Genomic DNA, 27,999 nt, shown 5'->3' on the forward strand with positions numbered 1-27,999 from the left:
TGACGTTGAGTGAGAGGTTGTTTTCCTGACACCACACTCCGAGTGCCCTCACCTCGTCCCCTGTAGGCTGTCTTGTCATTGTTGGTGATCAAGCCCACTACTGTTGTGTCGTCTGCAAACTTAATGATTTGAGTTGGAGGAATGCATGGCCACACAGTCGTGGGTGAACAAGGATTACAGGAGTAGGCTGAGCACACACCCTTATGGGGCTCCAGTGTTGACAGTCATCGAAGTAGAGATGTTGTTTACTACCTTCGCCACCTGGAGGTGGCCGGTCAGAAAGTCCAGGACCCAGTTGCATAGGGCGGGGTTGGGACCCAGGGCCTGCAGCTTGATGATGAGCTTGGAAGGCACTATGGTGTTGAATGCTGAGCTGTAGTCAATGAACAGCATTCTTACATAGGTATTATTTTTGTCCAGGTGGGATAGGGTCTGTGGACCTGTTGGGGCAGTATGCAAACTGAAGTGGGTCTAGGGTGGCTGATAAGGTGGTGATGATATGATCCTTGACTAGCCTCTCAAAGCACTTCATGATAACAGAAGTGAGTGCTACGGGGCGGTAGTAATTTAGTTCAGTTATCTTTACCTTCTTGGGTACATGAACAATGGTAGCCATCTTGAAGTATGTGGGGGCAACAGACTGGGATAGGGAGTGATTAAATATGTCCGTAAACACACCAGCAAAGGTGGTCTGTGCATGCTCTGAGGACACGGGTTGGGATGCCGTCTGGGCCAGCAGCTTTGCGAGGGTTAACAAGTTCAAATGTTTTACTCACGTTGGCCACGGTGAAGGAGGGGGGGGTGCTGTCTTTGTTAGCAAGCCACGATGGTGGCACTGTATTATCCTCAAAGCGGGCAAAGAAGGTGTTTAGTTTGTCTGGAAGCGACAACGATGAGACAACCTATAGGGAGTAGGTCAGAGACCTGGCAGTGTGGTGCCAGGACAACAACCTTTCTCTCAACGTCAGCAAGACAAATGAGCTGATCGTGGACTACAGGAAACTGAGGGCCGAGCATGCCTCCCATTCACATAGACAAGGCTATAGTGGAGCGGGTCGAGAGCTTCAAGGTCCTCGGTGTCCACATCACTAAGGACCTAAGGAAGTGAAAAGTTTTGCCATGGGCCCTCAGATCCTCAAAAAGTTCTACAGCTGCACCATTTGAGAGCATCTTGACTGGCTGCATCACCGCTTGGTATGGCAACTGCTTGGCATCTGACCATAAGGCGCTACAGAGGATAGTGGGTACGGCCAGTTCATCACTGGGGCCAAGCTCCCTGCCATCCAGGACCTCTATACCAGGCGGTGTCAGAGGAAGGCCCAAAAAAATAGCCAAATACTTCAGCTACCAAAGTCATAGACTGTTCTGTCTGCTACCACACTGCAAGCGGTACCAGAACGCAAAGTCTGGGACCAAATGGCTCCTGAACAGCTTCTACCCCCAAGCCATGCGACTTCTGAACAGTTAATCAAGTGGCTACCCGGTGTATTTGCATTGATTCCCTTTGTTTTGCACTGCCTCTCTTGCACTGGCTCTATGCATACTCACTGGACCCTACCGACACACTAACACATACTACACTGACACACCAACACACACATAGACACACTTTCACCCTCTACATATACGCTGCTGCTACCTATTATTATCTATTCTGATTGCCTAGACACTTTAACTGTTACCTACACGTAGATATGATCTCAATTTCCTCAACGACCTCATACCCCCTGAACATTGACTCAGTACCAGTACTCCTTTTATATAGCCTCGTTATTGTTATTTTATTGTGTTACTATTTTCTTTTTTCATTAAGAAAATGTTTCTTAATTTTTAATAATGCATTGTTCTTAAAGGGCTCGTAGGTAAGCATTTCATGGTAAAGTCTACAGCTGTTGTATTAAGCACATGTGACAAATTAGATTTGATTTGATTTAATTTGCTGTGTTTTGAAAATAGATATATAAATGGTTAGGAAATAGCAGAAAAGTCAGTCAATTACAAATAAGTCCAAGCAATCATGAGGCAGATCAGATTAAGTTCAGTTAAACTTTAAAGAGAAAAATAAGTTCATAACATTTAACAATCAATAGCAAAAAATAAAACAAACGTACCATTTTTTTTACACACAAATTACTATGTTTTAGAAATACATTTGTGAGAGACGGAGCACATAATAACTACGTACGGATACATATTCCTTCATTGTTTTATACAGAAAATTGCAACCTAGTGCTGAGCACCAATACACCTCCAATACATGTAACTCTTGAGAAATATGGTTATGGACTCACACTTTGCAATTGAGACACAAAAATGAATAAGAAATCGATCACATATTACATGTAGCCTATACTGTACGTCCATGTTATTTTTGATAAATGACTTTGTGGAATATGATGTACTGTTATGTCAATCATCTAAAATGGTTTATTATAATCTTCTTTCTGCTATTGTGCAGATCTTCTGATTTCTGGGAACATTTCCGGCATCTGTTAAATCATAATGCTGTAGGCAGAGATGACGTCATCCATTGAAGAATAATAAACTCAAAAAATGGAAGCAGAGTAATCTTACTTAACCCCTATTTTATCACTCTCAGTTTGTCTCTCTGTCTATAGTCTCTTTGTCTATAGTCTGTGCTTTGTGTCCTTGATCTCTTCTCTCATCCTCCTCAGTCATTTGGTTCCCTGTTCACAGATGAAGTTGCCAAGTTCTAACCCCTATTTTCTCTCATTTTCTTTGTGTGCTGTGCCCTTTAATCATCCCTCCTCCTCCTCCTCCTCCTACTCAGTTGTCCCTGGCCCCAGAGGAACCATAGCTGGGGTAGTCACTCTCCAGCGACATGTTACTCCCCAGTCCGCCTATCCTCCTGCGTAACAGGAAGTGTGTCCGTCTTTGCAGTAGCCTCTGCTGCTCCTGCTTCAGCTCCACATAGGACCGGGAGAATGTATGGAAGATGGAGGTGACTGGGAACGCCATGAGAAGAATCCCGCTCAGGATACTGCTCAGAGCCACCACCTGACCCGGGATGCTCCTCGGAACCATGTCCCCGTAGCCCACTGTCGTCATGGTAATGACGGCCCACCAGTAGGTGGCGGGGATACTGCTGAACTCGTGGGTCGTAGCCATCTCGTTCTCAATGAGGTAGAGCAGCGGGGAGAAGAGGGCAATGGCCACGCAGAGGAAGAGGAGGAGTAATCCGAACTCCCGCGTGCAGCGCCGTGCAGTAAGCCCCAGAGTCTGCAGGCCCAATGAGTGGCGGGCCAGCCGCATCACGTACAGAATCCTCAGGGCACGGAGGATCCGGAGCACCAGACCCACCTTGTCAAGGTAACTGCTGCCCGAGCCCAGCTTCTTCTCCCCCTGGTAGCTGTCCACTACTAGGGTGATGTAGTAGGGCAGGATTGCCACCACGTCTATGAGGTTCAGAGGGCGTCTCAGGAAGGCAAGTTTGTCCCGGTCCTGGATGAAGCGCAGGGTGAACTCAAGGGAGAACCAGCCCACACACACCGTCTCCACTATGAAGATGTTGTAGCACATCTGGGAGCACTTGCCCTAAGAGGCACAGGAGACACTGGTTAGCACCTGTACATACATCTAATATTATGCATCTAGCATATACCACATTATTCTTTGCAATTTGTCCTATAAGGCCACAGGGTGTGTAGGCTTTTGTTCTGAACTCGTTTTGGACCTTTTGTTGTTACAAGGATGTAGTTAGACACTAGAGGGAGCTATTATGCTGCCTACAATCTAAGGGACATTATTGTGGTATACCAATTTGTATTCCTCAAATGTCAAATTGTAGACTGCAGGGCATCAAAAACAGACTCTATTTATAACAGACCATTTATTTTCTAGTCACAGCTTGTTGCCAATCTTTTCATGTTAAACTCCAAGATTGCACCTTCTCTGTTCACTGCTCAGATGGTTCTGTTCAGAGTGAGGTGTTGTGAGTGTAGGTGTTGCTTTATTAAGCTACATAAAAGATGAGAATGCAATGTACTGAACCAAAAACCTGACAAAACTCCTGAATGTAGTTAGCACCAGAAAATCCTCTCCAAGCCCGATGGTTATGTATTATTTGGGAGGTTGTTTCTAATAAATTGTTTTCGTGAAGATGTTTCAATTGATATTCAATTGTTAACCAATTCAAAACACATACAATATAATATAAAATGGCCTTTGAGTTGATTCTATTTCAGAAGAAAGCACACAGTATTATTATGAAACACTCCCACACAGTCGGAAATGACTTATACCAGTGTATGATATCTACACAGTATGTACAATAAGCTTTTTTTCAGAAAGAACAGCTTTTAGAAAACAACATTCTCCTCTTCAATTAATTCTAACTGTGTAACAATATAATATATCAGGGATACAATTTTGGAATGCACTGCTCATGTATCAGCCTTTGGAGCCCCATATAAAGTAATTCCCCTCTGGGGTAATGAATGACCTTCTGGGTACAAAAATATGTTCCATAATGGTTACATACAGGTAACTGAGGCTAAAGACAAATTAATTGCTTTTGCTCCACCTGAAAGTACTCTCCTAGAACTCACAATGAAACCAGTGAAGTGCGGGTATGTGTGTGTGTGTGACTCCAATTTTCTATTTATTTTCTTTTTATCTGGCTACTGAGGCCAGAAAAAGTTAATTACCGCAGTGATTGAAGTCAGCCATGATAATGAGCACTTAAATTAGATTAGAACGAGACTTTTCCAAATGTTTTCTTTGCAAATTAGAAGAGTGGTCTGATGCCCACACACATAATCAATTATTACTTTTACTTGCCAAATGCTCTTTGAGCTTTGATATAAAAAAAGTTATTTACAATTTCAAAGTGCAGGCTTTGTTATCAAGGGTCGGGGAATAGAATTCTGTGTTGATGTAATGGCTATGTTAGTAATTATGTAATACGTATGGTGTAATTATTATGTCCATATGTAATAACTATGTAATATCCATGGTGAGAGTGTAAGTCCTGTTGCCCTGTGCTGACGCTTCCTAGTCCTCATGATGTCCCCCTACCTGCTCCTCCTCCTCTCTCATGGCCGGCATGGTGCTGATGGACAGGTTGACAGCCGTGATGGTGACAAACAGCACCGACAAACAGGCAAAGATCTTCCCTGGCAGGCCTGAGTGAGGCCTCTCCACCATGTCTCTCAGCTTGTTCATATAATGTCCCATCCGGGTCTCCGTAGCCCGGGCGGCGCTGCCTCTGCGGTGCCCGCTTTCGGTGTCCATCATCAGCTCCTCCTCCTCCTCATCCTCCTGGGCTGCCCGCTCCAGCTCGTCACACTCCTCCACCCGCTGGATGAGGCGGCGACGGCAACACCACTCTAGGTTCTCCTCAGGGACCCCCCAGTAGAGAAGCTCCTCCCTAAAGGAGAGGGCACACATCTCCCTGAGGGATCGCAGCTTCCCGGCCCGCAGGAAGGTCAGGATGGTGCGGAAGGCGCAGGGCGAACGATCGAAGAAGTACTCGTTGCTGGCAATGTCATAATCGTCGCAGACGCACATGATCTCGTCAAAGCTGCTGCAGAGGCGCAGCTGGCCAAGTCGGGACAGGGGGAAGTCCTCCAAGGTGGTCCAGGGTAATTGATAACGCAGCCCACCGACATTGATAATGGCATGGAGTTTACGGGCAGCGGAGAGCGAGGTGGAGTTGGTGAGGTGGTGGTCTGGGTCCTCAGGTAGGCGTTGGGCCCGTTTGTAGTAGGCCCCCTTGAGGGCCTCTTGCTCTGACAGGGGCGGGGGTTGAGGGAGGAGGAGGGAGGCATCGGAGGCACAGCTCAGAGCGCTGTAGTCATAGTCTGAGCCGTCGCCTGCCAGCAGAGTCATCTTTACCTATATAGGCACAGAACCTCCATGTGCACTCCCACCGCAGCTCACATTCCTGTGGTCAACTTCTCACGGACACACCTTTACCTTCGGGAGGGAAAGGACAAACACAAAAAATCATGTACTATACACTCTTAAAAATACTCTTAAAAGGTTGTTAGAACCTTGTTAGAACCTATGGTTCTTGAGGGAAATATGGCCTTTTAGAATGTAAACATTTCTTGACCCTTGCATTAAAGGGATAGTTCACACAAATGACAAAATTACATTAGCTTCCTTACCATTTAACCAGTTTATGGACATGGTATGACAATAATGCATGCTTTGGTTTAGTTTACCTGGCACGGTTTCCAAATGATAAATCCCATCCCATTTTGTGGCACAAATCCCATTCAAGTCATGGAACTGACATTAGCATTTTTTGAGCATCATGTCCAAATTGTTGTAAAGAATCTAAAATGTATTGTTAAGCTCAACAAAGTCACTTATAGATCATTTGAATATGATGCACGAAAAATGCTAACATCGGTTCTATGACTTGCCAGCCACTGCCAGGTAAACTTAACCAAAGCATGGATTGCTGTCATACATTATCAACAGACTGCTTACATGGTAAGGAAACCAATGTGTCATTTTGTTATTTGGGGGAACTATCCCTTTAAGAGTACAAGCCCCCAACATTCTTTAGGCATAGTTAGCCTCTTTCGTCAGTGGCCCGGGGCCCCAAATGCAGTAGTCCGGCCCTGTCTTTTGTATTTGCTTGAAGCTTAATGTCATACAGTAAATCAAACTTAGGACATTTTCTCCACGTCCTCCTCCACAAGTTATTGTGCCACTTTTTCTGAGATAATATCACCTGAAGTTGAACCTCAACCTCTGTCTGAAGAACACGTGCCTGGGACGCCGGAATTGAAACTTTAGGGAGTTAATTTTTCCTAACATTACTTTGCATTTAACTGAATAAGACCTACAGTACATTATATTTGGTAGTGTATCTTTCTAGTTAGCTACATTTATATTGTTTCTTCTTTGAGTTGGCTCGTAGCATATCAATCAGCTGGCTGGGAAGCTAACTGCTCATTCCTGTCTATGCATTTCTCTATGTAGGCAGAACCAGTGCTGTTGTTTTTTGTTGTTGCCTATTTTGCATGTTATTTTGCCATTAATACGTGTCACATATCAGTTTGAAAACAATGTAAAAAAAAAAAAAATCTTTCAATTAATAAATCCACATACAAATATGGTCTCCTTTTTGCTTTATTGAGTAAGGCAGCTCCAAAATGCAGGTGTTTCAGCCTAGCTCAGTGCTTTCTGTGGTGGTGGTGGTGGGGCAGCCAGCGGAAAATACGGAACGTAGGGGTTGGTACTGTTCTCTAATTGCTCAATGTTTTGTCACTCATAGGGACACTACGTCGCCACAAAATCTAGGTGTAGAGCTCTAAAATGGAAGCCCCTTAGGTGCTGCCACAGAGTTACATTAGAATTGCCCATCCAAGAAGGCTCAAAGTCATTGGCCACAGATAAAATGACGTCAAATCACGTTATATCTACAGTAGCTTTGATTGGACTAATCATGTCAACATCATACTTTCAAAAATTAGCTGGCAAGCTAGCAGTCATCATCAATGAATCAAGTCCACAATCAACTAGCAAAGCCTTTTTAATCCTTTTTGTATGAAGATAAATTAATGATATAACGTATCGGTGCTCATCGACTATTGGACATAAACATTAAACAACAAGTTGTAAATCGGAAATTCAACAATGAGTGGTTTGGAAGGAATGAGTGGCTAACTGCAAGCATTGAAAGGCTTTCACTAGCCTGGTATTAAGGGGAGTGGGTGTGTGGTCCAAGTCTGGGTTTAAGGGTCTCTTTCCAAGCTTAAAAGGATCAACATTTAACATGATTTGCCAGTTTGAATACATTGGCCATGCTGTCAATCCAGCATGACTTCTGCCGTGTTCAAAACAACTGGAAACTCGGAACTGGGAAAGACTTCAGTGAGTTCAAGACAACTGGGAACTCTGAAAATAACGAGCTCCGACTGGGAAAATACGTTTTGAACAGTCATCCAACTCGGGAACTCGAGCCTCTTTTAGCGCTACGACCTGAAGATCACGACGTCTAGATTCAACCTTGTTCCCAGTTGTCATGAATGCACCATAAATCCAGAGAATGCCATACTTTCATGACAATGTTTGATGACAAAATTTGCCCATGAAGGACCGTTGCACCACTTTCCTATTCAAGTGAGCAAAGCACAAGAAGGTGAGTCCAAAAATGTATTGTAGGCTGCTGCATATGTGATGTAATATGCCAGGGAGATATGTATACTGTAGCTAAGTAACTCTAAATGTATGTTATGGAGTAAGGTATTAGTAGCCTATGTGCCTCACCCTAATAATTTGGTCCCTTTCCCCCTCATGACTAAGCCTACTGTTCTGACTTGGTGGTCCACATGTAGACTATAGTCTGTTTTAGAGAAATGTCATCATCTAATATTGTAAGAGCTTTCATTGTCTGCTTATATGGCCCCTTTATTTATCCTGCGGTTCGCACTTGCTGTAAACACTAACACATTACGCCATCATGGATTAAAATCCTGCAGCACACGCAAGGTCCCCCTGCTCAAGCCAGCGCATGTCCAGGCCCGTCTGAAGTTTGCCAATGACCATCTGGATGATCCAGAGGAGGAATGGGAGAAGGTCATGTGGTCTGATGAGACAAAAATAGAGCTTTTTGGTCTAAACCACTCGCCGTGTTTGGAAGAAGAAGAAGGATGAGTACAACCCCAAGAACACCATCCCAACCGTGAAGCATGGAGGTGGAAACATTATTCTTTGGGGATGCTTTTCTGCAAATGGGACAGGACGACTGCACCGTATTGAGGGGAGGATAGATGGGGCCATGTATTGTGAGATCTTGGCTAACAACCTCCTTCCCTCAGTAAGAGCATTGAAGATTGGTCGTGGCTGGGTCTTCCAGCATGACAACGAGCCGAAACACACAGCCAGGGCAACTAAGGAGTGGCTCCGTAAGAAGCATCTCAAGGTCCTGGAGTGGCCTAGCCAGTCTCCAGACCTGAACCCAATAGAAAATCTTTGGAGGGAGCTGAAAGTCCGTATTGCCCAGCGACAGCCCCGAAACCTGAAGGATCTGGAGAAGGTCTGTATGGAGGAGTGGGCCAAAATCCCTGCTGCAGTGTGTGCAAACTTGGTCAAGAACTACAGGAAACGTATGATCTCTGTAATTGCAAACAAAGGTTTCTGTACCAAATGTTAAGTTCTGCTTTTCTGATGTATCAAATATTTATGTTATGCAATAAAATCAAATTAATTACTTAAAAACCATACAATGTGATTTTCTGGATTTTTGTTTTAGATTCCGTCTCTCACTGTTGAAGGGTACCTACGATAAAAATTACAGACCTCTACATGCTTTGTAAGTAGGAAAACCTGCAAAATCGGCAGTGTATCAAATACTTGTTCTCCCCACTGTACGTACGTTCACTATGTGGACCACGTCATCGATGCACTAATTTTTGAAGCCAATGACTGATGTGGTGTACTCCTCAATGCCATCGGAAGAATCCCAGAACATATTCCAGTCTGTGCTAGCAAAACAGTCCTGTAGTTTAGTAATTCATCATCTGACCACTTCCATCTTGAGCGAGTCACTGGTACTTCCTGCTTTAGTTTTTGCTTATAAGCAGGAATCAGGAGGATAGAGTTATGTTCAGATTTGCCAAATGGAGGGCAAAGGGGAGCTTTGTATGTGTCGATGTGTCTGGAGTAAAGGTGGTCTAGAGTTTTTTTCCCACTTGTTGCACATGTAACATGCTGGTCAAGCAGATTTAAGTTTCCCTGAATTAAAGTCCCCTGCCACAAGGAGCGCCGCCTCTGGATGAGCATTTTCTTGTTTGCTTATGGCCTTTTCAGCTCCTTCAGTGCAGTCTTAGTGCCATCATTGGTTTTTGGTTTTAAATAGACAGCTACGAACAATATAGATGAAAACTGTCTTTTTTTGGTAAACAAATGTGTGTATATACAGTATATATATATATATATATATATATATATATTTTAGGTGCTGGATCAGTTTTAATACTGAAAACTCTCTTGGTAAATAGTGTGGTCTACAGCTTATCATGAGATACTCAGGCAATGACTCAGTCAAGCAAAACCCAATATATAGATTTTTTTTTCATTTTTTTTTTCATTTTACCCCCTTTTTCTCCCCAATTTCGTGGTATCCAATTGTTTAGTAGCTACTATCTTGTCTCATCGCTACAACTCCCGTACGGGCTCAGGAGAGACGAAGGTTGAAAGTCATGCGTCCTCCGATACACAACCCAACCAAGCCGCACTGCTTCTTAACACAGCGCGCATCCAACCTGGAAGCCAGCGGCACCAATGTGTCGGAGGAAACACCGTGTACCTGGCAACCTTGGTTAGCGCGCATTGCGGCCGGCCCGCCACAGGAGTCGCTGGTGCGCGATGAGACAAGGATATCACTACCGGCCAAACCCTCCCTAATCTGACAACACTAAGCCAATTGTGTGTCAGCCCCACGGACCTCCCGGTTGTGGCCGGTTACGACAGAGCCTAGGTGCGAACCCAGAGTCTCTGGTGGCACAGCTGGCGCTGCAGTACAGCGCCCTTAACCACCCGGGAGGCTAATATTCTGATTCTTACAAGGCACCCCGACCTATGACCCATAAATATCTCCGCCACTTCTTCATGCTAATGACAGGGATTTGGGCCTGGCTGATTTGTAGCAGGCTGAATGTTTTACGTCCCTACTCTTCGCCAGTGCTTTTATATAACTGGCTACCATTGTTTAATGGTTACCCAGTCATTCACAATAGTTTGATTAGTGATTGCTAACTGGCTACAGTTATATGGACTAGACATATGGGGCTATTTATTGGGGGAAAATTGTACTTGACAGTTAGGATTTCTAATTGACTTTCTATATGTATCCTATTTAACGTATAAGTTAATTCAAAGAAGTGCTGAGTTAATTTCATAGCTGTAATATATTTTTGTTACTTTTAAAAGGATTATTTTACAATCATGTAAGGGATAATCAATGAGGAGCTATGCGTTCTAAGGAAAATAGAGTATGTTGTGGAAGTTGTTAGTCACAATGCATAGCCTAAGCGGAGTGGCACCAAGCTTCCATGGAGTTGCATTATTTTCCAAAGAACGCATAGAACCCTGAGTTGATTATCCCGCTTATACTACGGCTATAATTTATCACATTTGCCACTAGAAATGTGTTAATTTCTGCAGTAGCTAGAAAATGTATCAGATAGCTACAGCCTTGGTAATCAAACAGATTTGCTAGCATAGCGAACCAAACCATCAGTCCTCCAACAGTAGCTTGCTGTTATGAAAATTAAATTCAACAATGCCAATAATGTTTTCAATTCTACTTTCAAACACAGCTTAAACATAGAACATGTCAAAATGAACTCCATAGCCTTTGAATATTGCTGGGCATTATAGGGAAATCATGCATGCTCTAGAATGCCCTTCAAGCCAATCAGAAACAAGATTTCAAAAATCCCACGGTATAAGTGGACATAATGTACATCACTATACCACAACATACATGGCACCAAATGTACAGGGTGTTGTGACAATTATGGGAAACATCGAACACTACAACATGGATAAATCATTGATTTAGCCTACTGTCTTTTCTCATTGTGCCCCTAATGGAGAGATTATAGTCACAGCAGAGCAAAAGCCTCAAAAACAAAAAAACTATTGCATTTAGTGGTCGATTTAGGACGTTTGAAACAGTTACTGATTGTGGCTGATTTCCCATTAATGCACATAAAAGCTTTGTCTAATCAACATATAAAATGTCTTGGGTTTTGCGCATCAAAAATTCTGACACAACATGATTTCACTGTGATGTTGATGCTTGATTGACAAAAGCTGAAATGATCCTGGCTTCTGATTATGTAGGGGGTGTCATTGTGAAATATGTCAATGTGAATAATTGTTGTTACGTGTCACCACACACACACTTTGTTCAATTCAGCCAGAGGGGAACCATGTATCATGTAGTGGAGTCATGTAGCCAAGAAAAACACTGGGTTGAAATGAAATATTTACTTGTATCCAAAACACAAGTGAAAACACATTCAGAGCCAAAGGTGAGGTGGTTCTGTTGTTATGGGAATCAAGATCTGCTAGAAAACTGCTTCTATTTCAGGAGCTTTGCATAACAACACTTATAGACAATAGACACACACACACACAGATACACAAACGCAGATAGCAATATGACATCATCATACACAGCGGGGTGACTTCCTGCTTACAAAAATGGACTGTTACTATCGACTCTTCCTAATATGGACATTCCTGCCTCATTGGTTCTGACTGCATTGTTGTTCTTGATGGCTGGCCTTTAAACTGTCGAGGCAGCAGAACAGAGGTAACCCCAACCCTGTTACCCCCTCCCCCCGGGTTGGTCACAGCAAATGGATTATTACAATAGAATGGTGTAGCACGACACCCACACTGTTGACCCCTGTTACATGAAGATGCAGTTTACACATCTTTAAACAAGATTACTTGTCTTGATGAATTGATAATAATCTAGCCATGTTCTGACAGCAAATATCCGTTGTGTAACAGTTGCTCAAACTGAGAACAATATGTTGCGTTTTGTTTTTCCGAAGTTGTTCTTATTTGTCCAGACTATATGTTAGCGAGAGCATTTAGGGCTGGATTGATTGCATGTGGCATCTAAGGCCAAAACTCTGTATGTACTGAACACTTAACACTTTTTAACAAATCTCGCGTCTTGTGACGGCCGGCCGCCCAACAACCTGCCCGCTTGACCCTATCCCCTCCTCTCTTCTCCAGACCATTTCCGGAGACCTTCTCCCTTACCTCACCTCGCTCATCAACTCATCCCTGACCGCTGGCTACGTCCCTTCCGTCTTCAAGAGAGCGAGAGTTGCACCCCTTCTGAAAAAACCACTATCCCTCCGAGTATCAGACCAGTTCTTTCTTTTCTCTCCAAAACTCTTGAACGTGCCGTCCTTGGCCAGCTCTCCCGCTATCTCTCTCAGAATGACCTTCTTGATCCAAATCAGTCAGGTTTCAAGACTAGTCATTCAACTGAGACTGCTCTTCTCTGTATCACGGAGGCGCTCCGCACCGCTAAAGCTAACTCTCTCTCCTCTGCTCTCATCCTTCTAGACCTATCGATACTGTGAACCATCAGATCCTCCTCTCCACCCTCTCCGAGTTGGGCATCTCCGGCGCGGCCCACACTTGGATTGCGTCCTACCTGACAGGTCGCTCCTACCAGGTGGCGTGGCGAGAATCTGTCTCCTCACCACGCGCTCTCACCACTGGTGTCCCCCAGGGCTCTGTTCTAGGCCCTCTCCTATTCTCGCTATACACCAAGTCACTTGGCTCTGTCATAACCTCACATGGTCTCTCCTATCATTGCTATGCAGACAACACACAATTAATCTTCTCCTTTCCCCCTTCTGATGACCAGGTGGCGAATCGCATCTCTGCATGTCTGGCAGACATATCAGTGTGGATGACGGATCACCACCTCAAGCTGAACCTCGGCAAGACGGAGCTGCTCTTCCCCCGGGAAGGACTGCCCGTTCCATGATCTCGCCATCACGGTTGACAACTCCATTGTGTCCTCCTCCCAGAGCGCTAAGAACCTTGGCGTGATCCTGGACAACACCCTGTCGTTCTCAACTAACATCAAGGCGGTGGCCCGTTCCTGTAGGTTCATGCTCTACAACATCCGCAGAGTACGACCCTGCCTCACACAGGAAGCGGCGCAGGTCCTAATCCAGGCACTTGTCATCTCACGTCTGGATTACTGCAACTCGCTGTTGGCTGGGCTCCCTGCCTGTGCCATTAAACCCCTACAACTCATCCAGAACGCCGCAGCCCGTCTGGTGTTCAACCTTCCCAAGTTCTCTCACGTCACCCCGCTCCTCCGCTCTCTCCACTGGCTTCCAGTTGAAGCTTGCATCCGCTACAAGACCATGGTGCTTGCCTACGGAGCTGTGAGGGGAACGGCACCTCAGTACCTCCAGGCTCTGATCAGGCCCTACACCCAAACAAGGGCACTGCGTTCATCCACCTCTGGCCTGCTCGCCTCCCTACCACTGAGGAAGTACAGTTCCCGCTCAGCCCAGTCAAAACTGTTCGCTGCTCTGGCCCCCAATGGTGGAACAAACTCCCTCACGACGCCAGGACAGCGGAGTCAATCACCACCTTCCGGAGACACCTGAAACCCCACCTCTTTAAGGAATACCTAGGATAGGATAAGTAATCCTTCTCACCCCCCTTTAAGATTTAGATGCACTATTGTAAAGTGACTGTTCTACTGGATGTCATAAGGTGAATGCACCAATTTGTAAGTCGCTCTGGATAAGAGCGTCTGCTAAATGACTTAAATGTAAATGTAAATGTCTTAAATGTAGCTGTAAAAAAAAAACATGACAAAAAATCTCCAGTTTGAATGTTTTGTTATGCCTATGATTATAATGATTACAATACATATTCTAATAGTATTTCTCTGATTCCTGACAGAATTTCCTTGGCAACGCCATAACAACCAAAAATACCACTAAGAAAACAAAATTGGATTTCAATTTTTAGAAGTTTCAGTGTGCAGCCATAAGACCAACCACAAATGAAAACTATTAACTTCATCAGTGGCTCTGAGGGCCTTGTGGCTTATGTCCAAACTAATTAAATAAATGATTGTGATTAAGGAGAGGCAGGTTAGCAAGTCGCAAATTGTGACAAATTAATGTCAGAGCGCAGGCGTCTTCAGCCACCAATCACTGGGTGAGGAAGGATCCTAGGGGTTCTAAAAATGGATGGATCGGAGTGCGTCACGGTCAGTGGATAGTTATTAGGCACCTGCACTGTCAGTTCCTCTGAGCCAATGATTACAGTTACTGTTGGCCTTGTCTCTGTTTCCCGCCTGTCACATTAGAGTGAACCACCCCAAGCGAAGCCAAAGATTATGGAGTACATTGACATTTGCCTATTCCTCTCTGGCAAAGCATCACTGTAACATTTAGCCTGCTTGGTATCCAATGGGAGGAATCTGTGTTTGGTTTGCCACTGGTTGTTTCTAAAGAACAGAGGGAACCAGCATTACTCATAGAAGTATATGAGTAAGATGAGGAGAGACACTTAGGTCACAATGATCAGCATCTTGAATCGACTCAACAGCTTGAACAAGGCCACTGTTGTGATGGTCAATAGAGAGCAATAGTAATAGCATCTTTTTGTAGGCACTAACTCCGCCATGGTTTGTGGACAAAGCTTATAATGTTTTTATTTTTTATTTCCTAATAAACGCTGAAAATATGTCCTGTGGTAAACACATGCTTAGGATATCTTATAGGTTTTGTTCTGTGAGATAGCTGATGAAGATTAACATCACTTTTTGTGAATTTATAAGCATTTATGTAATCACAATGAGCACATAAAGAACATAAAGACCTCATAATTCATAAAGTCCATGTTAACTGACTGATATCTCATAGAACAAAACGTATACGATCTCCTTAGCCTGTGTTAACCTCAGACCTTATTTTCTGCATTTATCCCAAAACTCCATTAATTTCCCCATAGGAATGATTGAACGAACCAAAGGTAACTCATTCCCGGTTTTTAGGACGACAAGCTGGTGAGCTCTATAACACTGCAGTGACTCCCAACAGCATTCTATGTCTTTATGGAATACCACAAAAGTATAACAAATAGACAATTTTAGTTTCAACAAACCGTATCCCATCTGCTTCTAAAATCCTAAATATCCAGTAAATCTTTCATGAAAATTACTAATTTATTGATGCTCCAAGGATATTATACTGATAAAAATCAAGAATAGAAGTTATTGAGGCATTCTTCAAATCCTCTCCTCTTCTTTTCCCAAAGACAGTAAAAATGTGTTCCACTCTAAATTGCAGAACAATTAGTTATTTATTCTTCATGCTCCAACGGTCAAAATTCGCAATTAAATTATCTTAAAAATTCCTCTCCTCTTCTTAGCCCAAAGACATGGATGGCAAAGATATGATAGATAAAACCCTTATATTCTCCAGTTTTGTTTACTCTCTAGGGCCAGTAGTAACAGGTGTCTCCAGTCACAGGAGAACCCTTGTAGTTGTTGTGTTTTAGAACTCTGCTGTGCCTTTAAACACCTCCTTAAGGGAGATTTGTATTTCCCAGGGATCTCGGAGAAAGAGATGAAACAACACAGAGCCAGATACATTTTTCTCTTTCCACCAGATCGGGTGAGGTCTGGCCCTCTCTCGATGTGCCTCTCTGTGCAGGCGCTATGCCATGCTATCTATCACAGCTTTGCCACAGGGCATGTTCTCTCCAGATTGCTTGTGAGTCACTGGCCTGGGCTGTGATTCCCTCTGTCTGCAGTGCTCATGCATTTCCAACTGTGCCCCGAGAAACTGACTCAAACTGTCTTTGGAAAGCACTACTAGAACATTTCAAGGGTCTGAGAAATATATGATTGACTGTGGCTTTGAAATGCAACACGAATGAAGCAGATTTCCAACAGTACCTTGAGAATGTGACTGAAATTGAAATATATAGTGAGCAACATACTTCATGTGTCTAATGAAGGCTATGACTGAGATCCTGGAATTGTGCCATTCAGGCCATCGTAATGTGACAAATATGAAGTTGATCCTAAGTGATCCTTATTTGGTGACATTTTCTGGTCACACTTTGAATGAACATTGATGTGGTTTGGTAATGAGTAAAAGGTTTCAGAGAAGTCTGTGTAAACACAAGTACATTATAGTTTATTAACTATACGAAGCTTAAATGCATCATACATTTTTTATTTAATATTTTACCCCCTTTTTCAATCTTGTCTCATCGCTGCAACTCCCCAACGGGCTTGGGAGAGGCAAAGGTGGAGTTATGCGTCCTCCGAAACATGACCTTAACACCCGGCAGCTTAACCCGGAAGCCAGCTGCACCAATGTGTAGGAGGAAACACTGTTTAGCTGGCAACCGGGGTCAGCCCACAGGCACCCGACCCGCCACAAGGAGAGCACGATGAGCCAAATAAAGCCCCTCCGGCCAAACCCTTAAGTGGGACGATGCTGGGCCAATTGTACTACGGACCCACGAATGGACCCTGTTTTAATGCCTCTAGCACTGTAATGTAGTGCCTTAGACCGCTGTGCCACTCAGGAGGATCCTAAATACATCGTCTTAAATTATTTTTAAGCTTGACACATTCATGTTCAGTTTAGATCAAATGACCGAAACTGAGTCTACATTTTTCCAATCTCTTATTAATGAAATATTTGGAATTTAAAACAGAATCTCGATCTGTTAAATATAAAACTCACACAGAGGTTGAATTAAGCAAATCATATATCTTATTAGTCATACTGTTGGTTACTTTGATTAGTTTTGTATTCGCTGTCATTATTTAATAATCCTGTCTACTTGGTATGAGCAGAGATATTTTTTTTCACCCTCTACTATAGACTGGTTTCTCTATAGACCATTTTCTCTGTTTCTCCACACGTTATGTGAAATAGATTTTTGACCACAGAGATACTGAACTCTGTCTGTCACTCACTCTCTCTTCCCCTCTCTCTGGCTCACTTGCTCTCTCTCTCTTTCTCGCTATGTCTCTCTCTCTCTCCTCTCTTTTCAAATCAGTTTTTTTTATGCAGGCAAGAATCAACGCCTGGAGCAAACCTTATGCTTATGAATTGCGGAATCGAAAAAAGGCCCTTTTATGATGTAAGTGGGTGGATTTAATAAAATCTGAATACATTGGCACAAGAAATATCTCCAGGGCTATAATTGCTTTGCTAGCCTTCAACATTGTCCACCATATCCAAATGTCATTTACTTTAATCCACACAATACTACTACTTGACATTTTTCATACAGTATAATGTAAAAGGAGAGAGTGGGGTAAGTTGAGCCAAAGGGGTAAGTTGAGCCACCTGTCTTTCAAGGGAACCATACACAAAATGTATAATTTGACCAAATATTTTATTTTATGATTATGAAATGTTAATGAAAACCATTTTATCTCTTCTGTGACTCTTACTTTGATGAAAACCCTTCATGCAATATTTTTAATCCTTCACTCATGCTGCCAAACATACCCTCGTAAAACTGACCATCCTAACGATCCTCGACTTCGGTGATGTCATTTACAAATTAGCCTCCAACATTCTACTCAACAAATTGGATGCAGTCTATCACAGTGCCATCCGTTTTGTCACCAAAGCCCCATATACTACCCACCACTGTGACCTGTATGCTCTCGTTGGCTGGCCCTTGCTTCATACTCATCGCCAAACCCACTGGCTCCAGGTTATCTACAAGTCTCTGCTAGGTAAAGCCCTGCCTTATCTCAGCTCACTGGTCACCATAGCAGCACCCACCCATAGCACACGCTCCAGCAGGTATATCTCACTGGTCACCCCCAAAGCCAATTCTTCCTTTGGCTGCCTCTCCTTCTGCTGCCAATGACTGGAACGAACTGCAAAAATCTCTGAAGCTGGAGACACTTACCTCCCTCACTAGCTTTAAGCACCAGCTGTCAGAGCAGCTCACAGATCACTGCACCTGTACATAGCTCATCTGTAAATAGCCCATCCAATCTACCTCATCCCCATACTGTATTTATTTATCTTGCTCCTTTGCACCCCAATATCTATACTTGCACGTTCATCTTCTGCACATCCTACCATTCCAGTGTTTAATTGCTTTATTGTAATTACTTCACCACCATGGCCTATTTATTGCCTTACCTCTCTTATCCTATCTCATTTGCACATGCTGTATATAGATTTTTATACTGTATTATTGATTGTATGCTTGTTAATTCCTTGTGTAAATCTGTGTTGTTGTATGTGTCGAACTGCTTTGCTTTATCTTTGCCAGGTCGCAGTTGCAAATGAGAACTTGTTGTCAACTAACCTACCTGGTTAAATAAAGGTGAAAAAATAATAATATATTTTTTTCTTGAAATTAGTTATTTTGTGTGCACTGGGGAACCTTTTGTCGTTAATCTAAGGAAATGTCCTTTCTTGCAGTGGTTATGTATTTCTTTCAGTAGACAGTTCCCACTCTCAGAAAATTTAGGCCATCAATGGGAACGATCATAATTTTCTCCATTTATCTTAGTGTACCCTCCTTGTCCTCCTTTATGCCCTCAGAACTCCCCAGATAGACGCTCAGAAGACCCTGCCAATCCAATCAAACCCACAATCCTGGTGTAGCAAGCAACATTCTCTACCAACTGACCCACACAGGACTTTCAACACCACCACAACGTGACTGATAATTAATCCCAGTGGTGTTCAATGGGGTTGAGGTCAGGGCTCTGAGCAGGTCGTCAACTTCGTCCACACCAATCTCAACAGACCATTTCTGTATAGACCTCGCATTGTGCAGCGGGACATTGTCATGCTGAAACAGGAAAGGGCCTCCCCCAAACTGCTGAAACAGGAAAGGTCCTTCCCAAAATCTGTCACAGAATCGTCTAGATTGTCATTGTATGTTGTAGCGTTAAGATTTCTGTGTCCCACTTGTTGTTGATTCTTCACAAAAAAATACAGTTTTATATCTTTATGTTTGAAGCCTGAAATGTGGCAAAAGGTCGCAAAGTTCAAGGGGGCCGAATACTTTCGCAAGGAACTGTATATAGTGTAGTACAGTGCAGCTGACAAGGTACAAATCTGTCGTTCTGCCCCTGAACAGGCAGTTAACCCACTGTTCCTAGGCCGTCATTGAAAATAAGAATTTGTTCTTAACTGACTTGCCTAGTTCAATAAAGGTTCTAAAAAAAATCAAATACATTTTTTGGGGGGGAAAGTATCAGACCCGTTTACTTTTTGCACATTCCAGCCTTATTCTAAAATGGATCACATTTTGCACACAATACCCTATAACGACAAAGCAAAACAGTTTAAAAATATTAATTATTGCAAATGAATAATAATAATAAAACTGAAATATTACATTTACATAAGTATTCCGACCCTTTACTCAGTACTTTGTTAAAACACCTTTGGCAGCGATTACAGCCTCCAGTCATCTGGGTATGATGTTACAAGCTTGGCACACTTGTATTTGCGGAGTTTCTCCCATTCTTCTCTGCAGATCCTCTCAAGTTCTGTCAGGTTGGACGGGGAGCGCCGCTGCACAGTCTCAGGTCTCTCCAAAGATGTTTCATCCAGTTCAAGTCCAGGCTCTGGCTGGGCCACTCAAGGACATTCAGAGACTTGTTCTGAAGCCACTCCTGCGTTGTCTTGGCTGTGTGCTTAGGGTCGCTGTCCTGTTGGAAGGTGAACCTTTGCCCCAGTCTGATGCCTTGAGCGCTCTGGAGCAGGTTTTCATCAAGGATCTCTCTGTACCTTGCTCCGTTAATCTTTCCCTCGATCCTGACTAGTCTCCCAGTCCCTGCCGCTGAAAACATCCCCAAAGCATGATGCTGCCACCACCGTGCTTCCCCATACGGATGGTGCCAAGTTTCCTCCAGACATGTTGCATGGCATTCAGGCCAAAGAGTTCAATCTTGGTTTCATCAGACCATAGAATCTTGTTTCTCATGGTCTGAGAGTCATTTAGGTGCCTTTTGGCAAACTCCAAGCAGGCTGTCATGTGGCTTCCGTCTGGCCTGATTGGTGGAGTGCTGCAGAGATAGTTGTCCTTCTGGAAGGTTCTCTCATCTCCATAGAGGAACTCTGGAACTTTGTCAGAGTTACCATGGGGTTCTTGGTCATCTCCCTAACAAAGGCCCTTCTCCCCCGATTGCTCAGTCTGACCAGGCGGCCAGCTCTAGGAAGAATCTTGGTGGTTCTAAACTTCTTCCATTTAAGAATGATGGAGGCCACTGTGTTCTTGGGGACCTTCAATGCTGCAGACATTTTTTGGTACCCTTCCCCAGATCTGTGCCTCAACACAATCCTGTCTCTGAGCTCTACAGACAATTCTTTCGACTTCATGGCTTGGTTGTCACGACTTCCGCTGAAGTCGGCTCCTCTCCTTGATCGCCGTCACCGGCTTTCTAGCCATCGCCAGTCCATTTTTTCATATATCCATTTGTTTTGTCTTGTCCCATACACACCTGGTTTTCATTCCCTAATCAATTTACATGTATTTAGCCCTCTGTTTCCCATCATGTCTTTGTGTGTAATTGTTTGTTTGTGTTGTGGATAATTGTCAGGCTCTTTACTTTTGCCATGTTCTGTGTTTTTGGCACGTTATTGTTTTTATGTGCTGTATTTTGTAGTACGTACAGTGGGGAGAACAAGTATTTGATACACTGCCGTTTTCCTGCTTACAAAGCATGTCGAGGTCTGTAATTTTTTATCATAGGTACACTCCAACTGTGAGAGACGGAATCTAAAACAAGAATCCAGAAAATCACATTGTATGATTCTAAGTAATTAATTTGCATTTTATTGCATGACATAAGTATTTGATCACCTACCAACCAAGTAGTATTAGTATCATGTTACAGTATTGTCCATTCATGTCTCGGTAGGTGCAGGGGAAGCAGGTTAAATTCAGGTTTATTTGAGCCCCAACTCTGCTCTTCAGCCATTGGTAAAAGCATCCCAGTAGGGATGTGTACCTGAAGGCAGACAGCTTGACACTGCATGGACAGAGTGTTTTGAAGGGATTGCTCTATGAGATTGCTCTGCTTCCTTAGAAGGGATTGCTCAGTGTGGCTACCAGACCAAACCAGATCCCACTACAAGCCTCAGCGGGATGGTCTGGCAGGGAGGACAGGGAATGACAGATCAAAGAGAGATGGAGGGATGAGGGATGGATGGTGTTGGACGGAAAATTTGAAAAATCAACATCCAGTCTTTCTGGACACCATTATTAGATTGTGTCAGCCTGAACAGAGAGGGGAAACTACTTTAGTTGATGGGATTGATTAACAGAGCTGGGCCCTAGGTAATACCAACAGGGGGAAACTTGTTTTGTGTGGAGTTGAGTGAAGAGCTGAGTGCAGTGGTAGCAAATAGGATTGTATAGAATGGTAGGGCCTCAAAAGGAAAAGCTATTTTACATGGAGCGGATTTAAGACTGATATATTCAGCAGTGGTTTTGGTAGCAAATCGGATAGATTTGATAGAATGTGTAGTGGCTCAAAAAGATGGACAGTAGGTTCCTCTATCATTTATAAACTCTTGCCAGTAGGGATTTGTACTATAACATGCAATTGTACAAAAGATATAAAGAGATATAAAATGACAATCTGCCCTGTTGGTAAAGTATAATGCAGTTTAAATGCACATAATTAGATGTAAGCCTCTGTCTGCTTACTGTTCAGCCAGCGTTGGTTTACTATCCAAATTACCTAGACCCCAAAAATCTAAAATCATTCTAAACTGGGAGATTTGTACTGTACATCAATTTCTATTGAATACATCTAGGAATAGCAGTTTAGAATTACTCTGGCTTTGGCCAAATCTGAGTGTGGGGGAAGCATGACTGCTAAAGATGTAGGTACAAGAAAGTCATTCGTTCATCTCATTCAAATCTGAATGACCCTGTAGAGTGGGAGAAATTGATCCATGGGTTACACACCATACATCATAAATAGGTCTAAAGAAGAAATGAGCATTTTGCGCACTAATACATCTGCGGAAAATTATGATCAGGTTATTGATAGTATCACAATTGATGAATGACCCTACTAACAAATCCTGTGATCAACAGGAGTGCAAGTAAATCAACTCTGCTCATTTTCCTTCACTTCTAAGCTCTCTTATTGCTCATAATTTCCCAATAGGCTATTTTCAGTAGTGGATTTAAGAGATGTAGTCAACGTTTTGAGCATTGCCACCTTCATGTTGCCTGTTACCAATGAATATAGAAAGTCAGTGTGGGGTTTACAGTGTTTTCTGGGACAAAAAGGGTTTAGGGTTTTCTGGAACAAAAAGGAGCTTAGGTGGTGGGTGTGGCAGGGGGCGTGGTAGGGGGCATGCTAATGGGTGCTGTCGGCCTGTCGGCATGGCTGAAATTTTGACAAAATGTTTGTCTGTAACCAACTTTCCACCCAACCTTTTTGTCAGATGAAACATGTCTTGACAGGCCTGATGGAAACAGAAACATTTCAGTCAACTTTCCAAATGTGACAAAACAAAATACTCTAGAAAATGTGGGATCTTTTTGTTTCTGTAAAATGAATTATGTGAGAAATCGGTGGAAATGCTTTTATGCGCAAATATTGACATAATAGTCCTCAGGGAAGCAGGCTGTTAATTAGGCAACAGACTAAATAAATTTTGATGAACTTCACAGGATGGTGATGCTTGTGTCACGACTTCCGCCGAAGTTGGTCCCTCTCCTTGTTCGGGCAGCATTCGGCGGTCGACGTCACCGACTTTCTAGCTACCGCTGATCCACTTTTCATTTTCCATTTGTTTTGTCTTTGTTTCTCACACACCTGTTTTCAATCCCACAATCACGTGTTCATTATTTAACCCTCTGTTCCCCACATGTTTTTTGTGAGTGATTGCTTGTTGCATGGTGGTCCATATTGTGTGACCGTATATATTATGTGTATATATTTAGATTTTTGAGTAAAAGTGTTTTTATTACTCATATCTGCGGTCCTGCGCCTGACTCATCTCACCAGCTACACACAGACGACGTTACAGATTGATGCTCTTTTCCAATTAATATCAAGGGTCTTATTCTGGTGACATGATGATTGTTTCCTGTCTGTCATTTGACAAGTAAAAAAATCTTGCTCTTTTGTCCAAATGTTATTTTATTTGTCACACGCGTCAAATACAACAGGTGTAGTAGACCTTACCCTGAAATTCTTACTTACAAGCCCTTAACCAACAATGCAGTTTTAAGAAAAATAATAGTTAAGAAAAATATTAACTAAATAAACTAAAGTACAAAAAAAAGAGCAACAATATAATAATAATAACGAGGCTAGGGGGTACTGGTACAGAGTCAGTGTGCGGTGGTACAGGATATTTGAGGTAGTTGAAGTAATATGTAGGTAGGGGTAAAGTGACTATGCATAGATAATAAACAGCGAGTAGCAGCAGCATAAAAAGGGGGGTGGGTCAATGCAAATAGTCAGAGTAGCCTTTTGATGAGCTGTTCAGAAGTCGCATGGCTTGGCTGTTAAGAAGCCTTTTGGACCTAGACTTGGCGCTCCGGTACCGCTTGCCGTGTGGTAGCAAAGAGAACAGTCAATGACTGGGAGGCTGGAGTCTTTGACATTTTTTAGGGCCTTCTTCTGACACTGCCTGGTATAAAGGTCCTGGATGGCAGAAGGTTTGGCCCCAGTGATGTACTGGGTCGTATGCACTACCCTCTGTAGCGCCTTGCTCTCGATGGTGCAGCTGTATAACTTTTTGACGATCTGAGGACCCATGCCAAATCTTTTCATTCTCCTGAGGGGCAATAGGCATTGTCGTGCCTCCTTCATGACTGTCTTGGTGTGTTTGGACCATGATAGTGTGTTGGTGATGTGGACACCAAGGAACTTGAATCTCTCAACCTGCTCCACTACAGACCTATCGATGAGAATGGTGGCGTGCTCGGCCCTCTTTTTCCTGTAGTCCACAACCATCTCCTTTTTCTTGACCACGTTGAGGGAGAGGTTGTTGTCCTGGCACCACACTTCCAGGTCTCTGACCTCCTTCCTATAGGAAGTTGTCGTTGTTGTCGGTGATCAGGCCTACCACCGTTGTGTTGTTTGCAGACTTAATGATGGTGTTGGAGTCGTGCTTGGCCACGCAGTTGTGGGTGAACAGGGAGTACAGGAGGGGACTAAGAACGCACCCTTGAGGAGCCTCTGTGTTGATGATCAGTGTGGCAGATGTGTTGTTGCCTACCCTTACCACCTGGTGGCGTTCCGTCAGGAAGTCCATGATCCCGTTTCAGAGGGAGGTGTTTCGTCCCAGGGTCCTTAGCTTTGTAATGAGTTTTGAGGGCACTATGGTGTTGAACACTGAGCTGTAGTCAATGAACAGCATTCTCATATTGGTGTCCCTTTTGTCCAGGTGGGAAAGGACAGTGTTGAGTGTAATAGAAATGGCATAATCTGTGCATCTGTTGGGGCGGTATGCAAATTGGAGTGGGTCTAGGGTTTCTGGGAGGATGCTGGTGTGATGTGAGACATTACCAGCCTTTCAAAGCACTTCATGGCTACAGATGTGAGTGCTACAGGTCAGTAGTCATTTAGGTGGGTTTCCTTGGTGTTCTTGGGCACAGGGACTATGGTGGTCTGCTTGAAACATGTATGTATTACAGATTCGGCCAGGGACAGGTTGAAGATGTCAGTGAAGACACTTGCCAGTTGGTCAGTGCATGCTCTGAGTACACGTGCTGGTAATCCGTCTGGCCTTGCGGCCTTGTGAATGTTGACCTGTTGAAAGGTCTTGCCCACATCGGCTACTGTGAGCTTGATCACAGAGTCGCCCGGAACAGCTGGTGCTCTCATGCATGCTGCAGTGTTGCTTGCCTCGAAGTGCACAGGATGCACCTGAGCTCAATTTGGAGTCTCATAGCAAATGGTCTTTGTACATGTGCAAAAATGTCTAAAAACCTGTTTTCCCTTTGTCATTATGTGGTATTGTGTGTAGATAGAATCCATTTAAAATAACGCTGTAACGTAACAAAATTCAAAAAAAGGTAAGGGGTCTGAATATTTTCCGAATGCACTGTACGTACATACATAAAATACATGACCAAAAGTATGTGGACACCTGCTCGTCGAACATCTCATTCCAAAATCAAGGGAATGAATATGGAGTTAGTCCTCCTTTGCTACTATAACAACTTTAACTCATCTGGGAAGGCTATCCACTAGATGTTGGAACATTGCTGCGGGGTCTTGCTTCCATTCAGCCACAAGAGCATTAGTGAGGTCGGGCACTGTTGGGCGATTAGACATGGCTCGCAGTCTGCGCTCCAAATCATCCCAAAGGTGTTTGATGGGGTTGAAGTCAGGGTTCTGTGCAGGCCCGTCACGGTCTTCTACGCTGATTGTGACAAACCATATCTGTATGGACCTCGCTTTGTGCACAGGGGAATTGTCATACTGAGACAGGAAAGGGCCTTCCCCAAACTGTTGCCATAAAGTCGAAAGCACAGAATCGTCTAGATTGTCATTGTATGCTGTAGCGTTCAGATTTCCCTTCACTGGAACTAAGGGGCCTACCCCAAACTGTGAAAAACAGCCCCAGACCATTGTTCCTCCTCCCCAAACGTTGCAGTTGGCACTATGCATTGGGGCAGGTAGCGTTCTCCTGGCATGCTCCAAATCCAGATTCTTCTGTCGGACTGCCAGATGGTGAAGCATGATTCATCACTCCAGAGAACTGGATTCCACTGCTCCAGAGTCCAATGGCGGCGAGCTTTACACCACTCCAGCCGACACTTGGCATTGCGCTTGTGTGTGGCTGCTCGGCCATAGAAAACCCCATTTTATGAAACTCCCGAAGAACAGTTATTGTGTTGACATTGTTTCCAGAGGCTGTTTGGAACTCGGTAGTGTGCTACGCACTTCAGCACTCGGTGGTCCTGTTCTGTGAGCTTGTGTGGTCTACCACTTCACTGCTGAGCCGTTGTTGCTCCTCGACATTTCCACTTCATAATAACAGCACTTACAGTTGACCGTGGCATCTTTAGCAGGGAAGAAATTTGACGAAATGACTTGGAATGGAAAGGTGGCATCCTATGACAGTTCCACGTTAAAAGTCACTGAAAGCTTCAGTACAGCCATTTTACTAACACTGTTTGTCTATGGAGATTGCATGGCTATGTGCTAGGTTTTCTACACCTGTCAGCAACAGGTCTGGCTGAAATAGCTGAATCCACTCATTTGAACAGGTGTCCACATACTTTTGTATATAAAGTGTATGTATGTACTGTATGTATTTGTGTTTACTTGTTGGTCTTAGGTGGCTCAATAAAATGGGGGAGGGGGGGCACACCACTTACAACCAAATATGGGTAACTGTTGGCAAGGAATATAATAAAACATTGTTATGCAGATCTTTACTTTGGAAACATTTATATTATGTTCAGAATGATCTGCAGTTATTATTATCCACTCTGCTTCAAATGTCTGTCTGACAGCAAAATGACTAAATACCAATAATACTGGAATTTTGTCGCGTGAATGTTTTTCAATTCATTCTTTTTATATATACTCCTTGACAACAACAAATACTGTATGTTGCTCAGATGCTTCAGCTACGGAATTTCAAATAAATCTGTCCTCTAAGAAGAAATACATGTGACTCACTATGTAGCGTATCTGCTGTATCTGCCACTCGTTTACCATGGGCTGATCAACAGTATGCTAATCATAGTCATCTGTCAGAGACATGGAGATGGAGTGATACAACGAGAAGAAATGAACAGATGGAATCATTGGATAAAATCAGAGTGGACAGTAGCTAAAATGTTTCATATGGCACTGAAAGGACAGCATATTACTATGATTTAATTCAGAACCTGGGGAAACATATTAACTTGCAATATGCCCATAGATACTCAAATGGGTGCTGTGTGCAAGAGTACCAGTATCAAAACTTGTTAACGCTGAACACTATGATCTCTGAATGACTGATTTTTCCAACTAACTGAAAACATGCTCACCAGATGAACATGTTGATTGATCACCATTTGTTTACATTTTGAACTGTTTAATCATAACCATGTAAACTGTGAGGTTGATTAGTACAGTAGCAATACTGCTGTTACACCACCCAATGTTTTACGTCTCCACTGAAAATTAAAAAGGAATACAATACATTAAATGTTGAAAGGGTGGTCAGCGTCAACAGATGCACACTTGTTGAAGTCTTGGTAAATACTGAGAGCACTATGCATTTACTATTACATGAGGTGTGAAAACTGTATTGTATCAATATCCTCTGAGATGAGCTAAATAAGAACAAATATGATGAAATACTCACTGTGGTTGTGCATCAGTTCTTCCAACAGTTGTGAGTTTTAGTTGATGCAAAAAAGCCAGCGGCTCTCCAAGTGATCAATAAGAGAAGAAAACATGAAGTCCTAACTGTTGCTGTTGCTTCTGCATCGCACGACAACTCTGCTCTCTCTGCA

General features: G+C 43.3%; 1 protein-coding gene across 1 annotated transcript; it reads right to left on the minus strand.

The window, feature by feature from the left end:
* Positions 1 to 1,933: 1,933 nt before the first annotated feature.
* LOC118360732 (potassium voltage-gated channel subfamily G member 1-like) lies at positions 1,934 to 27,991 on the minus strand. Its single transcript, XM_035740078.2, has 3 exons — positions 27,849 to 27,991; positions 5,038 to 5,937; positions 1,934 to 3,555 (listed from the first exon to the last, which is right to left on the minus strand). Exons 2-3 carry the CDS (start codon positions 5,848 to 5,850, stop codon positions 2,788 to 2,790), a joined length of 1,581 nt encoding a protein of 526 aa, XP_035595971.1. The 5' UTR covers positions 5,851 to 5,937; positions 27,849 to 27,991; the 3' UTR covers positions 1,934 to 2,787.
* Positions 27,992 to 27,999: the final 8 nt, after the last annotated feature.

This window comes from Oncorhynchus keta, chromosome 28 (assembly GCF_023373465.1).
Source record: "Oncorhynchus keta strain PuntledgeMale-10-30-2019 chromosome 28, Oket_V2, whole genome shotgun sequence".
Classification (NCBI taxonomy): Eukaryota; Metazoa; Chordata; class Actinopteri; order Salmoniformes; family Salmonidae; genus Oncorhynchus; species Oncorhynchus keta.